At 47.0% G+C, this 15,969-nt stretch overlaps 1 protein-coding gene across 1 annotated transcript; it reads right to left on the bottom strand.

Annotated features, from left to right (window-relative positions):
• Nucleotides 1-5,427: 5,427 nt before the first annotated feature.
• On the bottom strand, nt 5,428-12,239 carry LOC124708159 (DNA (cytosine-5)-methyltransferase CMT3-like). Its single transcript, XM_047239850.1, has 18 exons — nt 11,749-12,239; nt 11,459-11,543; nt 10,022-10,129; nt 9,811-9,948; nt 9,628-9,727; nt 9,262-9,431; nt 9,114-9,179; nt 8,811-9,029; nt 8,676-8,734; nt 8,531-8,597; nt 8,128-8,457; nt 7,884-8,036; nt 7,733-7,820; nt 7,402-7,628; nt 6,074-6,117; nt 5,919-5,988; nt 5,720-5,823; nt 5,428-5,623 (listed from the first exon to the last, which is right to left on the bottom strand). Exons 1-18 carry the CDS (start codon nt 12,237-12,239, stop codon nt 5,428-5,430), a joined length of 2,715 nt encoding a protein of 904 aa, XP_047095806.1.
• Nucleotides 12,240-15,969: the final 3,730 nt, after the last annotated feature.

The following is a 15,969-nucleotide window of genomic DNA, read 5'->3' as shown; positions in this document are numbered from 1 at the left end:
CTATTCGGCACCCCATTGTAACCCAATATCTTCATAATCAAGAATAGACAGGCAGGACGTAAGGGTTTTACCTCATAGAGGGCCCCGAACCTGGGTAAATCGCTCTCCCCGCTTGTCTGTGAACCGATGTCTCGTGTCAGCTTGTAGGATTCCGTCAACCCTAAGCCCCAATCGGAGGGCATTGCCGAGGAGTACCCTCGACAATTGGCGCCGTCTGTGGAAGCTTTGTCGGCACCAGGCAAGTCATCGGCAGTACCAGTCACGTCCGCGGCGTTCTTACTCGAATCACCGACGCCAGCAGAACCAAGAGATTCAATCCGCTGCGGATCCTTCGAGTTCGTACCGCACCGCGAAGCACTTCACCCGATCCCTGTGGGATCATCTCGTGACATGGATGCTACTTTCGGTGGTGTCCACTTCATCATCGACTCTGGAGGTTTTCTTCGCCTCCCTAGGGACGGCGCATCCGACCTGAAGGTCGCGGCTTCGGAAGGCGTTCCTCCAACAGCAACCCTAAAAGTTCCACCCAGGAGCATACAAGAGAGCAACCGAGGAAGTTTCGACGTCATGGCAGGACAGAGGAAAAGACGAAGGGGCTCGCACCGCGAGGAGGAAGGATGAACAGCAGCTCACCTACGTCAGTTCGAACAAGGATGCCACGACACGTCATCAATCAGGGGTCGCACCCGTTCACCGTACCTTTCGGCTACGGAGCAACTTGAGGCACCATGCTACCTTCATTCTTACATTGATCCAAAGGACGGTCGAGAGAAATCCAGTCACCTGTTAATAAACTGTCGACATTTTCTGGAAATTCGGCAGTTCTGCGATGACCTCAGGGCCGAGGCCGTGTCAAGAGTTCACGCAGTGGAGAGAAGGGCGGGGTCCTACAGTTATCCACCAGAACCATATGTACCGGAACCGTACGTACCAGCAGGAGGAGACGAACATGTACCAACCGAGGTGTTCCCGGAACCATGCGGGCAAGTCAACATGATCCATAAAACCAGCTTTTCAAAGAGAGAAATCAAGAAGTTCTCCCGAGAAGTAAAATATGCGGAAGTCGCCATGGTTGATACACCCGATTTCATCGACTGGTCAGATCAGAGTATCACCTTCGGCAGGGCGGATCATCCGAAAGCTGTTCCAAGGCCCGGCCACGCGGCCCTTGTCCTTGAAGCACAGATTGGAGGGTACAATATGAGCAAAGTATTCATGGATGGAGGAAGTGGCTTGAACCTGCTATTCGCCAGCACAATGAGGGCAATGGCCTAACAGTCGATATGCTAAAAGAGTCCGACACAGGGTTCCACGGCATTATACCGACTCGACCCGCTTATTCTCTTGGTAAAACATCATTGGACGTAGTATTCGGCACGCCCAGCAATTTCAGAAAAGAGAAGATCGAGTTCGAAGTAGTAATCAATCACACGCTGACAGTTAGGACCCACGATGGGAACCAAGCACCCAACCACGCACGGGCACGTCCCGAGCAATTAACCACAGCTCGCCAAAACACTGGGAGCTTAGTGCTCTTTGTTGTGGCGTTAGTAGAGTCCTACAAGGTTACAATTAGTCTATAGAGTCCAGTTTGGTTAGTAGTCCAATAGATTTCTAAACAAATCATATGCTAAATAAGCAAGATATAAATCTAGCTAACTATACATCCACCCGGTACCAATCAATCAATATTTGCATGCTGAATTTGTATATCAAGCAACACATATAAACTGGACGTGAAAATAGACAGGAGATGTGCCCTGCCTACAACATTGTGCATGCCCTTGTTTTATCAGTAATGACTCAAGAGTACATGTAATTAGATAGATTTGTTGTAATTTCTGATTATAGTGAAACTTGGAACCTGTCATGTGGTGCAACTACAACAACCTAGCACATCACCACAGTCTGAACATGTAATTTCAGAAACTATAGAATCTCCCATCCAAATATGGTATTACAATTTGTTAAGTCAGTAATATCGGTTGATACATATTTCTTTATTCGGCTAAGTCCCCTTGTGTCAACAGAAGTACAGTTGTTATGATAGTTGGAGTAGCAATTCTCTCGCCATAGATTACTAATAAGAATAGCTGGCAGGACAATTGAAACGGAAAATCAGGAAAACAAATCCAGCAATGTAGCCTGTAGCAGCAGCTCAGCAAAGACGCGCTCATACAAAATTAGGTAGCAAGCATGGTGTTGATTCTAGCGTGAGAAAAGGGAGGGGGAATTTCGACCTTTAGGTGGCGGGATGTGCACCTGGACGGCAGCGTGGAGGTGGGGCTTGGTCCTGCACGTCGTGGACGCGCCCCATCCGGCGCTCACGGCCGCATCCCTGCCTCGGCGACCTTGCGAAAACGCCGGCGAGGCACGGGCGCTAGAGGTCGCGCGCAGCGGCGAGCATGGAGGTCCCCGTGGAGGAGCAGCGCTCCCACAGCCAGTACATCGACGGCGAGGTCCAGCAGCCCGGTGCGACACGGGCGAACTCGTCCTCTACGCCCGCCGAAACGGAAGAGGCCCGGCGCTCGGGTTTGCAGAAGGCCGTGGAGCAGCAGGCCGGGGATGCAAAAGGCTCGTGGAGGGAACCAGCAGTACGTCCTCCGCGCATCCCGATCTTCCTGTGCCGGCCGCCGGAAGGGGAGGCGCTAGGGTTCGCGCCGCCGCCGGCAGGGGAGCATCTAGGTTTGCGATGCTGCGCGATTTAGGTCGCGAGAGGGAGGAGACGGGTGCGGCCACCGCGGCGCAAAGCCCGCACGTAGCGCCTCAGCCCAGCCACCACCGCAGCGCCACCCAAACCACCACACCCCGCCGCAGCTTAGCCGATGAACAGGAAGAACAGGTGACCCACCGCCGCGACGAAAAGAAAAGAGAAGGAAGAGAAAGACGGGGCGAAGAGCCGGTTAAAACCAATTCGGAACCGACCCCAACAGGGCTCTCGTCGCTTACACGTAGCGCATAATCGCCGTAGACACCGAAACGCGACACGCACGCGAGCTGTGTGGGACCCGTGAAAACGACGGGCAGAGCGCCCAGGGACGGCCCCAACCCTGGGAGCTTAGGGCATCTCCAACGCGGGTACCCAAACCCAAAAACGGACTCCGAATTGGTCCGGATGGGTCAAAACTGCACCCAGCGGGGCAACCCATCTTAAAAGCGGATACTCTCAGCGTCCGGTTTGACCCAAAACTGACGCAAATCTGGGAGCGCTTTGGGTCGAGGCGGACGCGAGCGCGCGTCCATCTGTGGTCGTTCTGTCCGGCCGGACAAGCGTTCTGGCCCATTTGACAGGGAGACAAAAGCAAGCCAGTAGACCCCGCAGCATTCTCTCTCCTCTGTCCTCCTTTCTCCATGAAAATCGTTGGTGGAGCTGACAGAGTTTGGCTCGCCTCGTGGACTGCCGCCGTCGCCTACTCATGGAGGCACCGGTCGCCGCCGTCTCCCTTTTTTTCACACCCGCCGGAAGTCGCCGGAGGCGAAACAAGCTCCGTGCCCCCAGCGAGCTTGGAGCCGCGCCGGCGATGTCGAACGGGGCAGCGCCCGCTACGAGCTTGCAGCGACGCCGGCGGCGTCGAACGGGGGCCGCGGCGGCGGACGGGGCCGTGCACGCGGCGAGGCACAGGGCCGCGCCTCCATCCGGTCGGCCGCGTCGGCCACGGACGGGGACGGGCACAGGCGGGGCGGGCGGCGCGGCGCCGGCCGCATCGGCCATAGAGCTTGCACGGGCGGGGCGGCACGGGCGGACACGGGCGGGGCGGCGCGCGTCGGCCACGGGCGTGCTCGTGCCCGCGCCCGCGCCACGACTCGCCGCGTCGCGCATGCCGGCCACCATGCCGCTCGCCGAGAAGCCGCCGCCCCTGGTCGTCGTGCGCGCGGCGATGTGCACCCGCGCGAGGCGCTCGTCTCGGCCGAGCTCGCCGTGCATCGCGAGGCGCTCGCGCCGGCAGAGCTTGCACAGGCGGGGGCGCGCCACGGGCGGAGGTGGGCCTGACCACGGGCGGGCACAGGCGGGGACGCGCTACGGGCGGAGCCGAGGGAGGAGAGGTCGAGCGGCAGCACCACGACGCGGCCGGCGTCCGTGGCGGGGCCGAGCTCGGCGAGGAGGCGCGCGCGGGCGTCCTCGGCCGCCTTGGGTTTCTTGCCGGGAGCACCAGCCTGGCGCCGCGATTGGCCAGCACCCGCGCCGTCTCCGCCCAGATCCCCGACGTGGCTCAGGTCGCCGGCGCCGTCCGTGGCCTCCTCGGCGGTGGTGCGCGAGCCGAAGCCGCTCGGGCCCGCCGTGCCGGCCAGGTACCAGTGGCAGGGGCGAGCGATGTGTGCTCTGGCGATATGTGCTCTGGTTCAACTAGTACTACATGCGGAGAAGAGGAATAGTATTTGGGTCTCTGCGCGTTGGGCAACGAAAAAAATCGCGGATGTCCTCGTCTATCCGCCTCTCGAGAGGCCGACCCAAACAGCAAAAAACGGACGGTTCAATGCGTCCGTTTGGGTCGGAGCGTTGGAGATGCCCTTAGTGCTCTTGGAGGATGGGCAAGTCCAGAGAGGAGCATTTGCTGTACACGGATACCCACATATATAATAGAAATGAACAGCCCGAAAATAACAAAAGATAACAAAAGTGAGATCACATATGGACATCCATAAGTTGATCTGCTCTGCTATTTGAAGTGAACTGAAGGAGGAAATACCAGGTGCCTTCTCACGTTCCTTGAGCGTTGAACCTTGCCTGAAAGCATTGTTGCAGCCCTCCTTCCAAACTTCCCCTGGTGCTAGAATAACAAGCAATGTGCAGGACAAGTCACCATTTTATCCAAGTGGGCAAACGAAAGGTTAAAAGGAAAGCGAGTCAAACTGGCACAGTTGGATTTCTAGTTACAACTCGTGGATACCTGTCTTGTCTCAATCGACAAACCTTAAGAGTATCCAAGGCACTCACAGGTCGGAAATACATTTCTAAAACTGGACTTTTCATCAGAGAGCAACTCAAGGTCAAAACTGGAATTCGATCAGGATGGTAGCGAAAAAGAGAGCGGCACTGACAGTACCATGGCCCAAATATTCTTACAACGAGACTTGTTAACTACCCATTGAAATGAGGTGCTGACATAATGCCGCAAATACATAATCAATTTCAGGATCAGCATGATTCAGGTCTATTGTAGAAATACACGCTGACAACCAATGAAGGAAGAACGATAATTGGATTGCCTGAACTAATGTTAATCTTTCTTCAGGCAACCTTCGAAGCCACAGAACACAGCAATGATCTTCAGGCAGGAAAGACAAATTGATATGAACTTAATAAAAGATAGATATTGAAATGTCAAAACTGTAGATTGCAAAATGTTTGGAAGAACACTAAAATGCGACAGAACCCATTCAATCAAGCAGTAACTGTCTCTCTAGTGGGCTCAAATCAAACCCTGTCTACTCTACCAATTCGCCTACAGGTGAATGAATGTTGACATCCGGAACCGCAGCCTGCCCCAAGGAAGTGAAGCTGTTGGGAAGAACAAAAAGTGCCTGGTCAAGCCCTTCTGAATTGCCTTTGTATGCCTGACCAAGAGAGTATCCCAATGCCCGAGCGACAGGAATGGCCACGGCATTACCCACCTGGATGTACCTAGTATCATCACAAAAATAATGGTGATCCCCCATTCTAATTCATCACTGGAAAACAAATATCAAACACAACTGGATACTTGACAGATAAACTCACTTCTGTTTAATAGGACCCCACATCCGGTAATAATCAGGAAAACCCTGCAATCTTGCATTCTCACGGACCGACAACACTCTATCTTGATCTGGGTGCAAGATAATCTAAGAATAGAACATTCAGTATCATTACTAAGAGAGCAAAGAAAAAGGATCAGCAAAACACTATATGCAAAACATCATAGTATGTCTACACTAACCTGGTTGTGCGGCTCTGCTCTTGTCACAACCGTTGCAACTGTTTCATCCTTCCAAAGACGTCCAAATGGCCTGTAAGAGAATCATCATAGGTAACTACAATTATAGAAGTTGAACAATGTTACAAAAAGAAAAAAAAACAGATTCGGACACTCACTTCTTTGATTTTCCCCCAACAAAAGACATGGCATAATCAGGGACCTGGGTACACGGAAAACTAGCACATCAGCAATCTTAGGTTGCATAAGAAACTATATCAACCATGTGTCAACATTTCTTTCACTTGATGAATTCTTCAGAGATGGAAGCAAAGATAAAACAGCATCCTATTTCCCACTAATATGAAGGTTCTCCATGTAATTTGACTACTGATAGTGTTGTAAAGATCATTGGGTTTATCTGGAATTCAAGGATAGTAACAAGAAACTCAGAAGCTAATGTGTTTACTGTGAAATATGAGAGCTCTTAACTGAGTGATCACACGAAAACTCTGGTCTTCTGTAATGAGGTGGCAGCATCATGGAACCATCTACAGTGCTTTTTTACTGGTCTATTAAACAAGCTATTTATCAAAAGAGCAGAAAGTAGAGAACAGTACAGGTTAAGAGATGCAGAGCCAACCAACGCTTTATAGGTTTATATGTGAGTTCTGAGACAGAAAATCCTGATTTCGCAGTACTAATCTATTCTGATGACCAGCAGGAACCACAAGAGCACATCTACATTGGTAAGCAGCACTAATCTAATCTGATCACCAGCAGAAACCACAAGAAGATATCTACATTAGAGGGTAAGAGATGCAGAGCCGACCAACATTTTCTAGGTTTATATGTGAGTTCTGGGACCTAAAATACCTATGTCGCAGCACTAACCTATTCTGATGACCAGCAGGAACCTCAAGCACATATATACATTGGTAAGCTTAACTCAGGAGGATATTTGCACAGTTAAGGTTTCTCTTCATGTTGAGAAAAATCGCAACTCCGGTGGAACTCTGTATGCGCAAAGTCAACAAGACAATCCTTAATCTAACATATTGGATTTAGCAGTTTAGCTGTATAAATGTGTTGAAGCTTCCTTCTCTCGGCCGTTCTTATGGACATAGCAATAAACTCAAAATTTATTGTTCTCCCTTTTCTTCACTCTGATTTAGTGCACGTGACGAGAATAACAGTGAGAAAATTATATACATCAGTCATTACAGAAAAAGAAGATTTTACTGTTGAAGCCAACTGTGTTCTAGATTGTACATTTAGTCCCTGTTTGAAAAGATATAATAAAACCAAAAGTTTATACAAACCAAATAAAATCCCACAGAAACAGGATGGAATTATAGGCATTCACTATTCATAGGAAATACATCCAAACTACAATGCAGTAACTTATTGTCCTATGCTATTGGTATAACACAATACTTGCAAAACGTATAACATAAATTTCAGCATATACAAATACCATTAAAGAGTTAGGAAGCAGAAATAATACCAGAGGCTTTCCTGAATCGAGGTAGACACGCTCGATTTCAGGATCAAACTCGACTTTATTGCCTTCTCCCACCCTGACCCCCCTGAGACAACGGAAGTTTGCGCCTTTTTTCTTGGGGATTTGCTGTACACGTGCAAGATCATCCTTGTTTAGTTGCAAGGGTTGGTGATCAAGCAGTTTACCATCCTCAGAACAAACCTTGTGTTCATAGGAATAATCTAGCATATCTGGAACAATCGAGAAAATCTTCAGCTCACCATAAAAGTCTAAAATTGTAATTACTATCTTTCACAAGGAAAACTTGAAGAGTCAGTAGATGCAAACATAATACCTTTTCGACTAATCTGTATATATTGTTGAAAATCAGACCTAGGATTACCTCCATACTCCATTATCTCATTTGGCTGATGATTACCTATCTGCACAAAAGGAGTAAGAAAAATGTGTAGGCTATTAGGTATATTAGATAATTGAATAATTACCTCAGGTAAATCTGATATTGCTTCACCAAGTAGCAAAGCTTCCTTAAGCGTCGATTCTTGTGTTTCATCATAAACAATGCTTTGGGAGAAGGAAGTTGGGATTCCGCCACGCCAAACAACCTTGTGGGTAGGCAATGGGTATTTTGGGAGCACCTACATTGCCAAATGAAAATAAATCATTCTACAGAATATAATACCAGCAAACATTCAACATGAAAAAAATCATGATAAACAGGTAGCAGACCATTGTTGGAAGAGCTCCCCAAAGGAAAACTCTCATACGAAATTGCGGCAGCCCATAACAACCTGCCACCATCATGCCAAGCCGTGCTTGATAATTGAGCGAAACCAAGCGGCTTAATGCATAACTTGCCAGGTAACCTTCAGCAAATTTTACCATGTCCACCACGTTTTCCATGAGAACATAATTTGGCTTTAAATATTCGACAATATCCATAAAAGTAATAAGCTGTCGATTTTTCTCGTCCTGTAGAGGATTATTACTGTCTCGGAAGCGGTTAAACCCGCTGATTCCTTGACACGGTGGACCGCCACATATGACATCAACATCGCCCTACATGAAATTATGTAAATAGCAGAAAAAAACGTGTGAATAAGAAAAAAGAGGCAAAAGGAGTAATACTCACCGGTAGTGGCAAAATTTTCAGCCGGTGACCCTCTTCTACAAATTCTTTAATCTTCAGAGCACAGTCACTAGGTATAAAACAAGAGTCAGTGCACTTTTATTAGGAAAATATTGTTAAATTAGCATATAACAAATGAGATACCAACCTTAGGTTCCCCACCGGCTCCCATGAATCTTCATCAGAATCATAGCCTTCCCATTGCACCTGCAAAAACAACCATGCATCAATCATACAGTATTTACAAACTTCGAGTAAACCCAACAACAAATAAGACGGCTACCTTAAAGTATATAGTATTTTCCTTCCCAGTGCCACCATAGCATATTCCAATAACCTTGTCCACCACATACTCATCCTCTCCTAGAGGGCCGTCATCTTCCTCTTCATCCTCTAAAGGGTCGACTGAATCAGAATGAACAACATTATGGACATACTTGTCACATAAGACAGCCCATTCCTTGAGAAGTACAAGGTAATCCTCGGCCTTTTCATTTCGAACCTACATTCAAACAAACGACACATAACATATAATTCATATGCAACAAAAGGGAACCAAGATTGTAGTTTACAATTTTATTTACACCTGTGTGTCAGGGTGATTATACTTCAGACTTTTGCAGGCAAACTCATTAAAATCAACCGCCCACCTCTATAAAACAGAAGAAAGATGTAGGATTAGCATCATGATCACAAATACATAATCACAGCCGAACGATGATGTAGAAAAGTACCGTCTCAAGTTTGACCCCGGCTAGAGCTGCACCTAAACAAAGGCCTGTTGACAACCCGCCGCAACCAGAGTAAAGGTCTAGAAGGGTTGCTTTCTTAGCTGATGTCTCACCCAAATCGACAGTATCACCCGAGAACTTAGATGCAGTATCGCTGATTATAGGCCCATTCTCTAATGAGAGAAATAAGGCAATAAGAACCACGGTTAGAAAAATTGTACATATTTACTACCTTTGACATCATAAACACTGTATAGAAATATTTCACGACATTATTTTCAGTTAGGAAATACTGTGCCACTTGGTGCCAAAACATTTATTCATATTAGCATGGTAAAAAGACAAGTTGCAGCATTAAACTTTGGTTACCTGATGGTATGTTGGCAAAAGTTGAAAAAGCCTCGCTATAAGACATGTCATAGTAAAACTGACACTCTACAAGCTTCTCAGCCTTGGATATTGAATTTAACTAAAGCATAAGCACAGGAAAAAGAGTGAGAAACAACATATGTACAGGTTTATTAATGGACAGTTGTAGGCAAAAGTACTTACGTTTGGATCAACGTAGACTATTTTAATCTTTGATAATATACAATCAAGACTAATATCATCTTTGTCCTCAGAAAGGAATACACGTATTGGGTCATGCTTGTGATCAGTACCTTTTTCTAGTATCATTGTTGAAATAACCTGCAAATACAACAATCAGCACAGTGCAATTGGGAGTTGGGACATACAAAAAAATACAACTGACGGTACACACCGTTTCCTCTGGGCGGTAGAACCAGCGACAGGTGAAATACTGACGGCTGTCTGTGCCCTCGAAAAACTCGGCTATCCTGCCGAGAAAATCAGTCTTTCCCTCTGCAGCCTATACACGGCAAAGGGGTTAGAAATGTAAGATGTCGAGACAACAAACACAGATCGAATATATCAGAAGAGCAACCATCTAGATGTCACGCCAATGCCTAAATTGCACTTTGATTCAGCATTTTTGCTCACACTAGGTGAAAGAAAATGAAGCCGTGAGCATTCAGTTCGATTAGATTGTACTGCTATAAAATTTAGTCCAAACTTTTACCACACATGAAGTTATGCAGAATTGATTACTACTAAAGGAAATCAGTTCCAAGTTAATAAACATGCAGATCATTCATGGGAATGGTGTTTTTGGAACATGGGAGCATATGCCCCCTCTATTTTCAAATGCATCTTACACACATTTTGAAATCTCAAAAAATTTGAAAAAAAAATCACATCTACATTTTCATGTGGTACATGCTCAGAGTCGTTTGATGAAAAAACGACTTGTCACGTGACGTGTGAAAAAAAGACAAAAATCATTGCTAAAAATAATGCGTTTCACAAGATAAATTTTCTCTTGTTTACATACACCACATAAATTATTGGGTTTTCCTGAAACATGACGAACACACATATATTATAGAGATGTACATGTAAACAATTTTTTTAAAAAATTTGACACTTAGAAATATGATTTTTTTGGGTTGAGGGAGCATATACACCCAGGAGCTGAATTGAATTTATGATCATTTATTCACTTCACAATCACATCACAACAAGATATGAAAGGTTGCCCATATTGACAACTCATTATCGTTACAAAGCTTGTGGACAGAAATCGCAAATCCAAATTTGATCTAGGGTGCATATGTTCCTGCTATAAAAAATAGATTTTATAATATCAAAAAATTCTGAATAATTTTTTTGATCGTACATTACGACATTCCATACGTGCACGCCAAGTTTCGCAAAAAATCGACATTTGTTATAGTACAAAAAAGATAAGAAAATATTTATGTGAAGAGCTTTTTTTAGCACTAAAATTTATCTTTTTTACACATGACGTAAAAAATCGATTTTTTTGTGAAACAACTTTGCGAGCACATAGAACATAAAGATGTACATGCGACATTTTGTGTCAGATTTTTTCAACACTTCAAACAATGTTTAAAAGCCATTTTAAAAATCAGGAGCATATGCACTTGGGACGAGAAACGCCGCTCTCGAAGGAAACTAATAAATCAGCTGTGCAGTGTACGCGCATACATCCGAAAGATAAACTATCCTTGGGCATTTCCTAAACAGATTCACAGCGAGGCATATATGCATAACAATCGATGGATACAAACGTCAATCAACAACCAATCATGGGTTTTGAAAAGTTAAAACGACGGACCTTTACATAGACATCGTCATTGAGGGAGTAGATGGTATCCTCAATCTTGGCCTGGCGGTAGTGTGCCCGGGCCTCCCCTTTCGCCCTGCAAGGCAATGCAATGCGCGAGACACGATTCAACTCAGATCAGAATATCGAACATGCATTTTGTTGTCACCTCAAATCCAACAAAAATCAAGTCAGCAGATTAGACGACCAAGTTCAAAATTCAGCTAGTAATATTAGAAGATAATCCAGTACATCCTAGAAGGAGATGGGAAATGGAGCAATCTAATGCATGCGTGCGTTACCTGCTGCTCTGGTAACGCGTTGGCCACGCCTTGAGGGCCTCGTCCTGGGGGATGGGCTCGCCGACGAACTCATGGTCGTGGTTCCCGCTGCCTTGCACCCGTCTCGGCTTCGCCACCCGCCTCCTGATCACCGGCCGCCTCCGCGTCCTGGTCGGCGGCCCCACCGCCGCCTGCTCCTCCTCCTGCTCCGCCAGCTCATTCTCCTCCGCCAGGGCGAGCTCCTCCTCGTCGGGCTCGTCGGCGCAAATGTCGTCGCCGTCCTGGTCACCCTCCTTCGCGCATGTCCGCAACTTCTTCCTGGTCGCCTTGGCCTTGGTCGTCTTCTTCTTCGCGGACCCCGCCGTGGCATTGGCGGACGATGCCATCTTGAGCGGGCGCTTGCCGCTGCTCTGGTGCTCGGGCTCCGGCTGGGGCAAGGCCTTGGCGGAGGGAATCCTCTTACGAGAGGAGGCGCGCGTGGGCTCGGAGGCCAGGGAGCTCGGCGGCGCCATGGCTGCGTACGGCAGATTCGAGTGAGGAGGTTGAATGGGACGGAGGAAATCGGGGGAGGTTTATGTAGTGGGATCGATCGCGTGGGGAAGGAAAGTGGAGTCGTGTTCGTTCGTGCATGAAGAGCGCGCGGGCCGTTATCTCACCTCGTTCGAATTTTTATCTCTCTGACTTGTGGGGCAGCCAATGCAGCTCTGACTTGGCTAATGACACGATTTGGTTAGTAGTAATTGCCTCGTGCGGATTGATCCGCAATTACCTACTGATTGATGGATGCGGCCTATTCTCGGCCCGTTGGTTGATTGGGAGCAGTTTGGGAAGTCCACGTTATTATTGGTACCCGATTGTTATCTTATGGCAAAAAATGATTTATGTTTTAAAGTCGTACAATAACGGACGTGTATCATGGGATATGTTTTTTTAACCGAAGCACGCAAATCGGTCCTTGATTAGCTAAACACGAATTATTGAATTAATGCTATTTCTGACCACTTGGACCTACTTGTCAGGCCAGTTGGCTTAGGTGGACCGATACCCACTTGTCAGCCAAACTTTCAAAAACAAATCTCCCCCTTTCCCTATCTCCCTCCCATCAAGTTGAACTAGTGGCTAGCGAAAAAAATTTGTTCATCGTTTTTCTCGACCTAGACGTCGGCGATCGGGCGATCGCGAGGCGACTAGGGTTCTCTTTTCCTCCGCGTCGGCTCTTCGTCGGCGGGAGTTCCCCTTCTCCGCTGTGATCGGACCAAGGGATTCCTGTTCCTCTCACGGAGTTGGACGATGGTGTCCCCTCAAACCAAGCACGACGACTCCAACGATGGGATCGGGATCGGGCTCACGGAAGCAAGGAGATCCGGATGACATGCCGATGCGTCCGGGCATTGACGAGGAGGAGATCGATGATCCAGTCTTCGAGGATGAAACCGACGTTCCGAAAGAAGGTATGAAGTGGACAGCTCTAGCTAGGGTTCATACCGCAAACCCTTTTAGCCCGCAGACTTTTGAGCAGCACATGCGTGCTGCTTGGAGCCCGGCGAAGGAGATCATCTTTACACCCCTGGAGGACAAGCTTTTTTTCATACAATGTTCCTGTCTTGGCGATTGGATCAAGGTCGAGCAAGGGGGGCCTTGGTTGTTCAGACAAAACACTGTTTCGATTGAAGCTTATGATGGGTTGGCGGCTGTTGATTCTATTGATCTTAACTTCATTACAGTATGGATACAGATTCATAAACTGCCGATCGGATACAGGAATAAAGCGTTGGTTAAAAATCTGGTAGAGAAGAAGGTGGGGAAGTTTGTTTCTGTTGAGCTGAAGGTTCAAGGTATTGGGAATTTTGTTAGAGTCAGAGTTCGCCTGGATGTGCGGAAACCACTTGCAAGGGTTGTGACTATAACACGCGAGGGCCAACAAGAATTTTATGCTGCGAAATATGAGAAGATCCCTAAGTTTTGTGGGTTTTGTGGACTATTTGGGCACATTCATACTGAGTGTGGTACTGGGGAGCATGAAGAGAGTTCTTTGAAGTGGGGGGATTTCATCAAAGCGGATTTTGACACTTGGTCCGGCCGCTCTTCGAATGGGAATAGAGGGGGTTTTGGAGGCGGACGAGGTCGGGACCAGCTAGGAAGAGGCCATGGCATGCTTGGCCGGGGTGCTAACGTCAGTTGGAGATTTAACGCAATGCATAACCCAGATGATAATAGTACTAAGTTGGAGGATACTGGGATGAGCCCGATCAAGACGGGGGTTTTACCCAAGGATGGGGATCAAACTGGTCTAGCAGCTAAGAGGGTTTTAAGCTTTGAGGAGGAAGTTCCTAGTGGTGATTTGTTACCTCCCGGGGAGGGTCTGGCAGGGGATCCTAATGCAATGGCTCTAGATACTACTCCACCTATTGAGCCAGGTGGAGGAGAGGGTTTGAATAAGGACAGAACAAAGAGGTCAAAGAAGGACGGTGTGATGTCAAATAATTCTAAAGGATCGGCGGACTCCAGCAAGGGGTCTGCCCGGTCGCAATGAAACTCTTAAGTTGGAACTGTCGAGGAATGCGTAAGTCCTCGGTAGTTCGTGCGCTCCTGGTGATTCAGGCGCGTATTAAACCGGATGTGTTGTTTCTGCCTGAAGCGCATCTGTGTAAAGTTAAGGCAGAATCGTTGCGTCGACGTTTGGGGTTTGATGAGATGCTGGTGGCAGTAAGCGATGGTAGGAGTGGTGGTTTGGTGTTGCTTTGGAACAAGGACGTCACGGTTACTTCTAAAAAGGTGGAGCAGAATTTTATAGACATTCGCATTAACGAGAATGGTGAGTCGGGATGGCGCCTCACAGGATTTTATGGCGAACCTAGCAGTGATAAGAAATACTTGTCTTGGGAGTACATCCGCTCCCTCCATGATGATATTGGCCTTCCATGGATACTAATGGGAGATTTTAATGAAATCTTATACTCTTCTGAGAAGGAGGGGGGCGACTAGATCCCTCAGGTGCATGAAAGCTTTCCACGACACGCTTATTGACTGTAATTTAGAGGATATGGAATATGAGGGGGACATTTTTACCTGGAGAAGAGGGTTGATCAGAGAGAGGTTGGATAGGGCGGTCTGTCATCTGAGGTGGTCGGCCATGTTTCCGCTAGCAGGTGTTGTTCATGAAGATTTTGGGAAGTCTGATCATCGTCCGATTTTAATTGATATCGAGAGAATGGCCGGCATTCAAACACGGTACTCTAGAGCACCTCTCGCGGTTTGAAGCCCGGTGGCTTTGCGAGAGCTCGATCGAGACAATTATCCAAACAGCACGGGACCGAGCAAAATTATTACATGCAGGGAGTTCTTTTCGTGAGCAGACTAAGGAAGTACATGAGGCTCTGCATGAGTGGGACAGTACTGTTCTGAAAGGCCCCAGGAAGCGCCTGCGAGAGCTCCAGGTTGAACTGAACCTGGTTATGTCGGGTCCTTTATCTGATGATGCTTTATCTAAACAGAGGGAGCTCCGGATTCAAATAGAAAATTTATTGGAACAAGAAGAATTTTACTGGGTTGGGTTCAGAGAGGAAGGGCGAATTGGTTGCGCCACGGAGATCAAAATACTGCGTTTTCCACCGTTTTGCGTCCGGACGGAGGAAAAGAAATTTTATCAAACAACTGACTAATGAATCTGGTAATGTTATTGATGATCAGGATCAAATGATGGATATAGTTTCTGGGTATTTTCAGCATTTGTTTACTTCAGAGGTGCAAGATCCGGATCAGGGGGTCATAGACAAAGTTCTGCCTTGTGTTACTAATGAGATGAATGAGACTCTAACAGCCCCATACACTAGAGAGGAGGTTAAAAAGGCTATGTTTAATATAGGTGACCTTAAGGCTCCGGGTCCATATGGGCTCCATGCTATCTTTTATAAGCGGTTTTGGCACATAATTGGAGAGGACCTGACTGATGAGGTTCTGTTGGCTGTAAACTCGAGAGTAGTTCCTGAAGGATGGAATCATACCACTATTGTGAAGGAGATATGCCCTAGAGGCAATGATAAAGTGGTTATTATTTATATCTTTGTGTTTATGATATATGTTTATATATCATGCTATAATTGTATTAACCGAAACATTAGTACATGTGTGATATGTAGACAACAAAGAAGTCCCTAGTATGCCTCTTAAACTAGCTTGTTGATTAATGGATGATTAGTTTCATAATCATGAACATTGGATGTTATTAATAACAAGGTTATA

The sequence above is a fragment of the Lolium rigidum genome, chromosome 1 (genome assembly GCF_022539505.1).
Source record: "Lolium rigidum isolate FL_2022 chromosome 1, APGP_CSIRO_Lrig_0.1, whole genome shotgun sequence".
Taxonomy (NCBI): Eukaryota; Viridiplantae; Streptophyta; class Magnoliopsida; order Poales; family Poaceae; genus Lolium; species Lolium rigidum.
The sequence above is the reverse complement of the archived record's forward strand: the minus strand, read 5'-3'. Positions and strand labels throughout refer to the sequence as shown.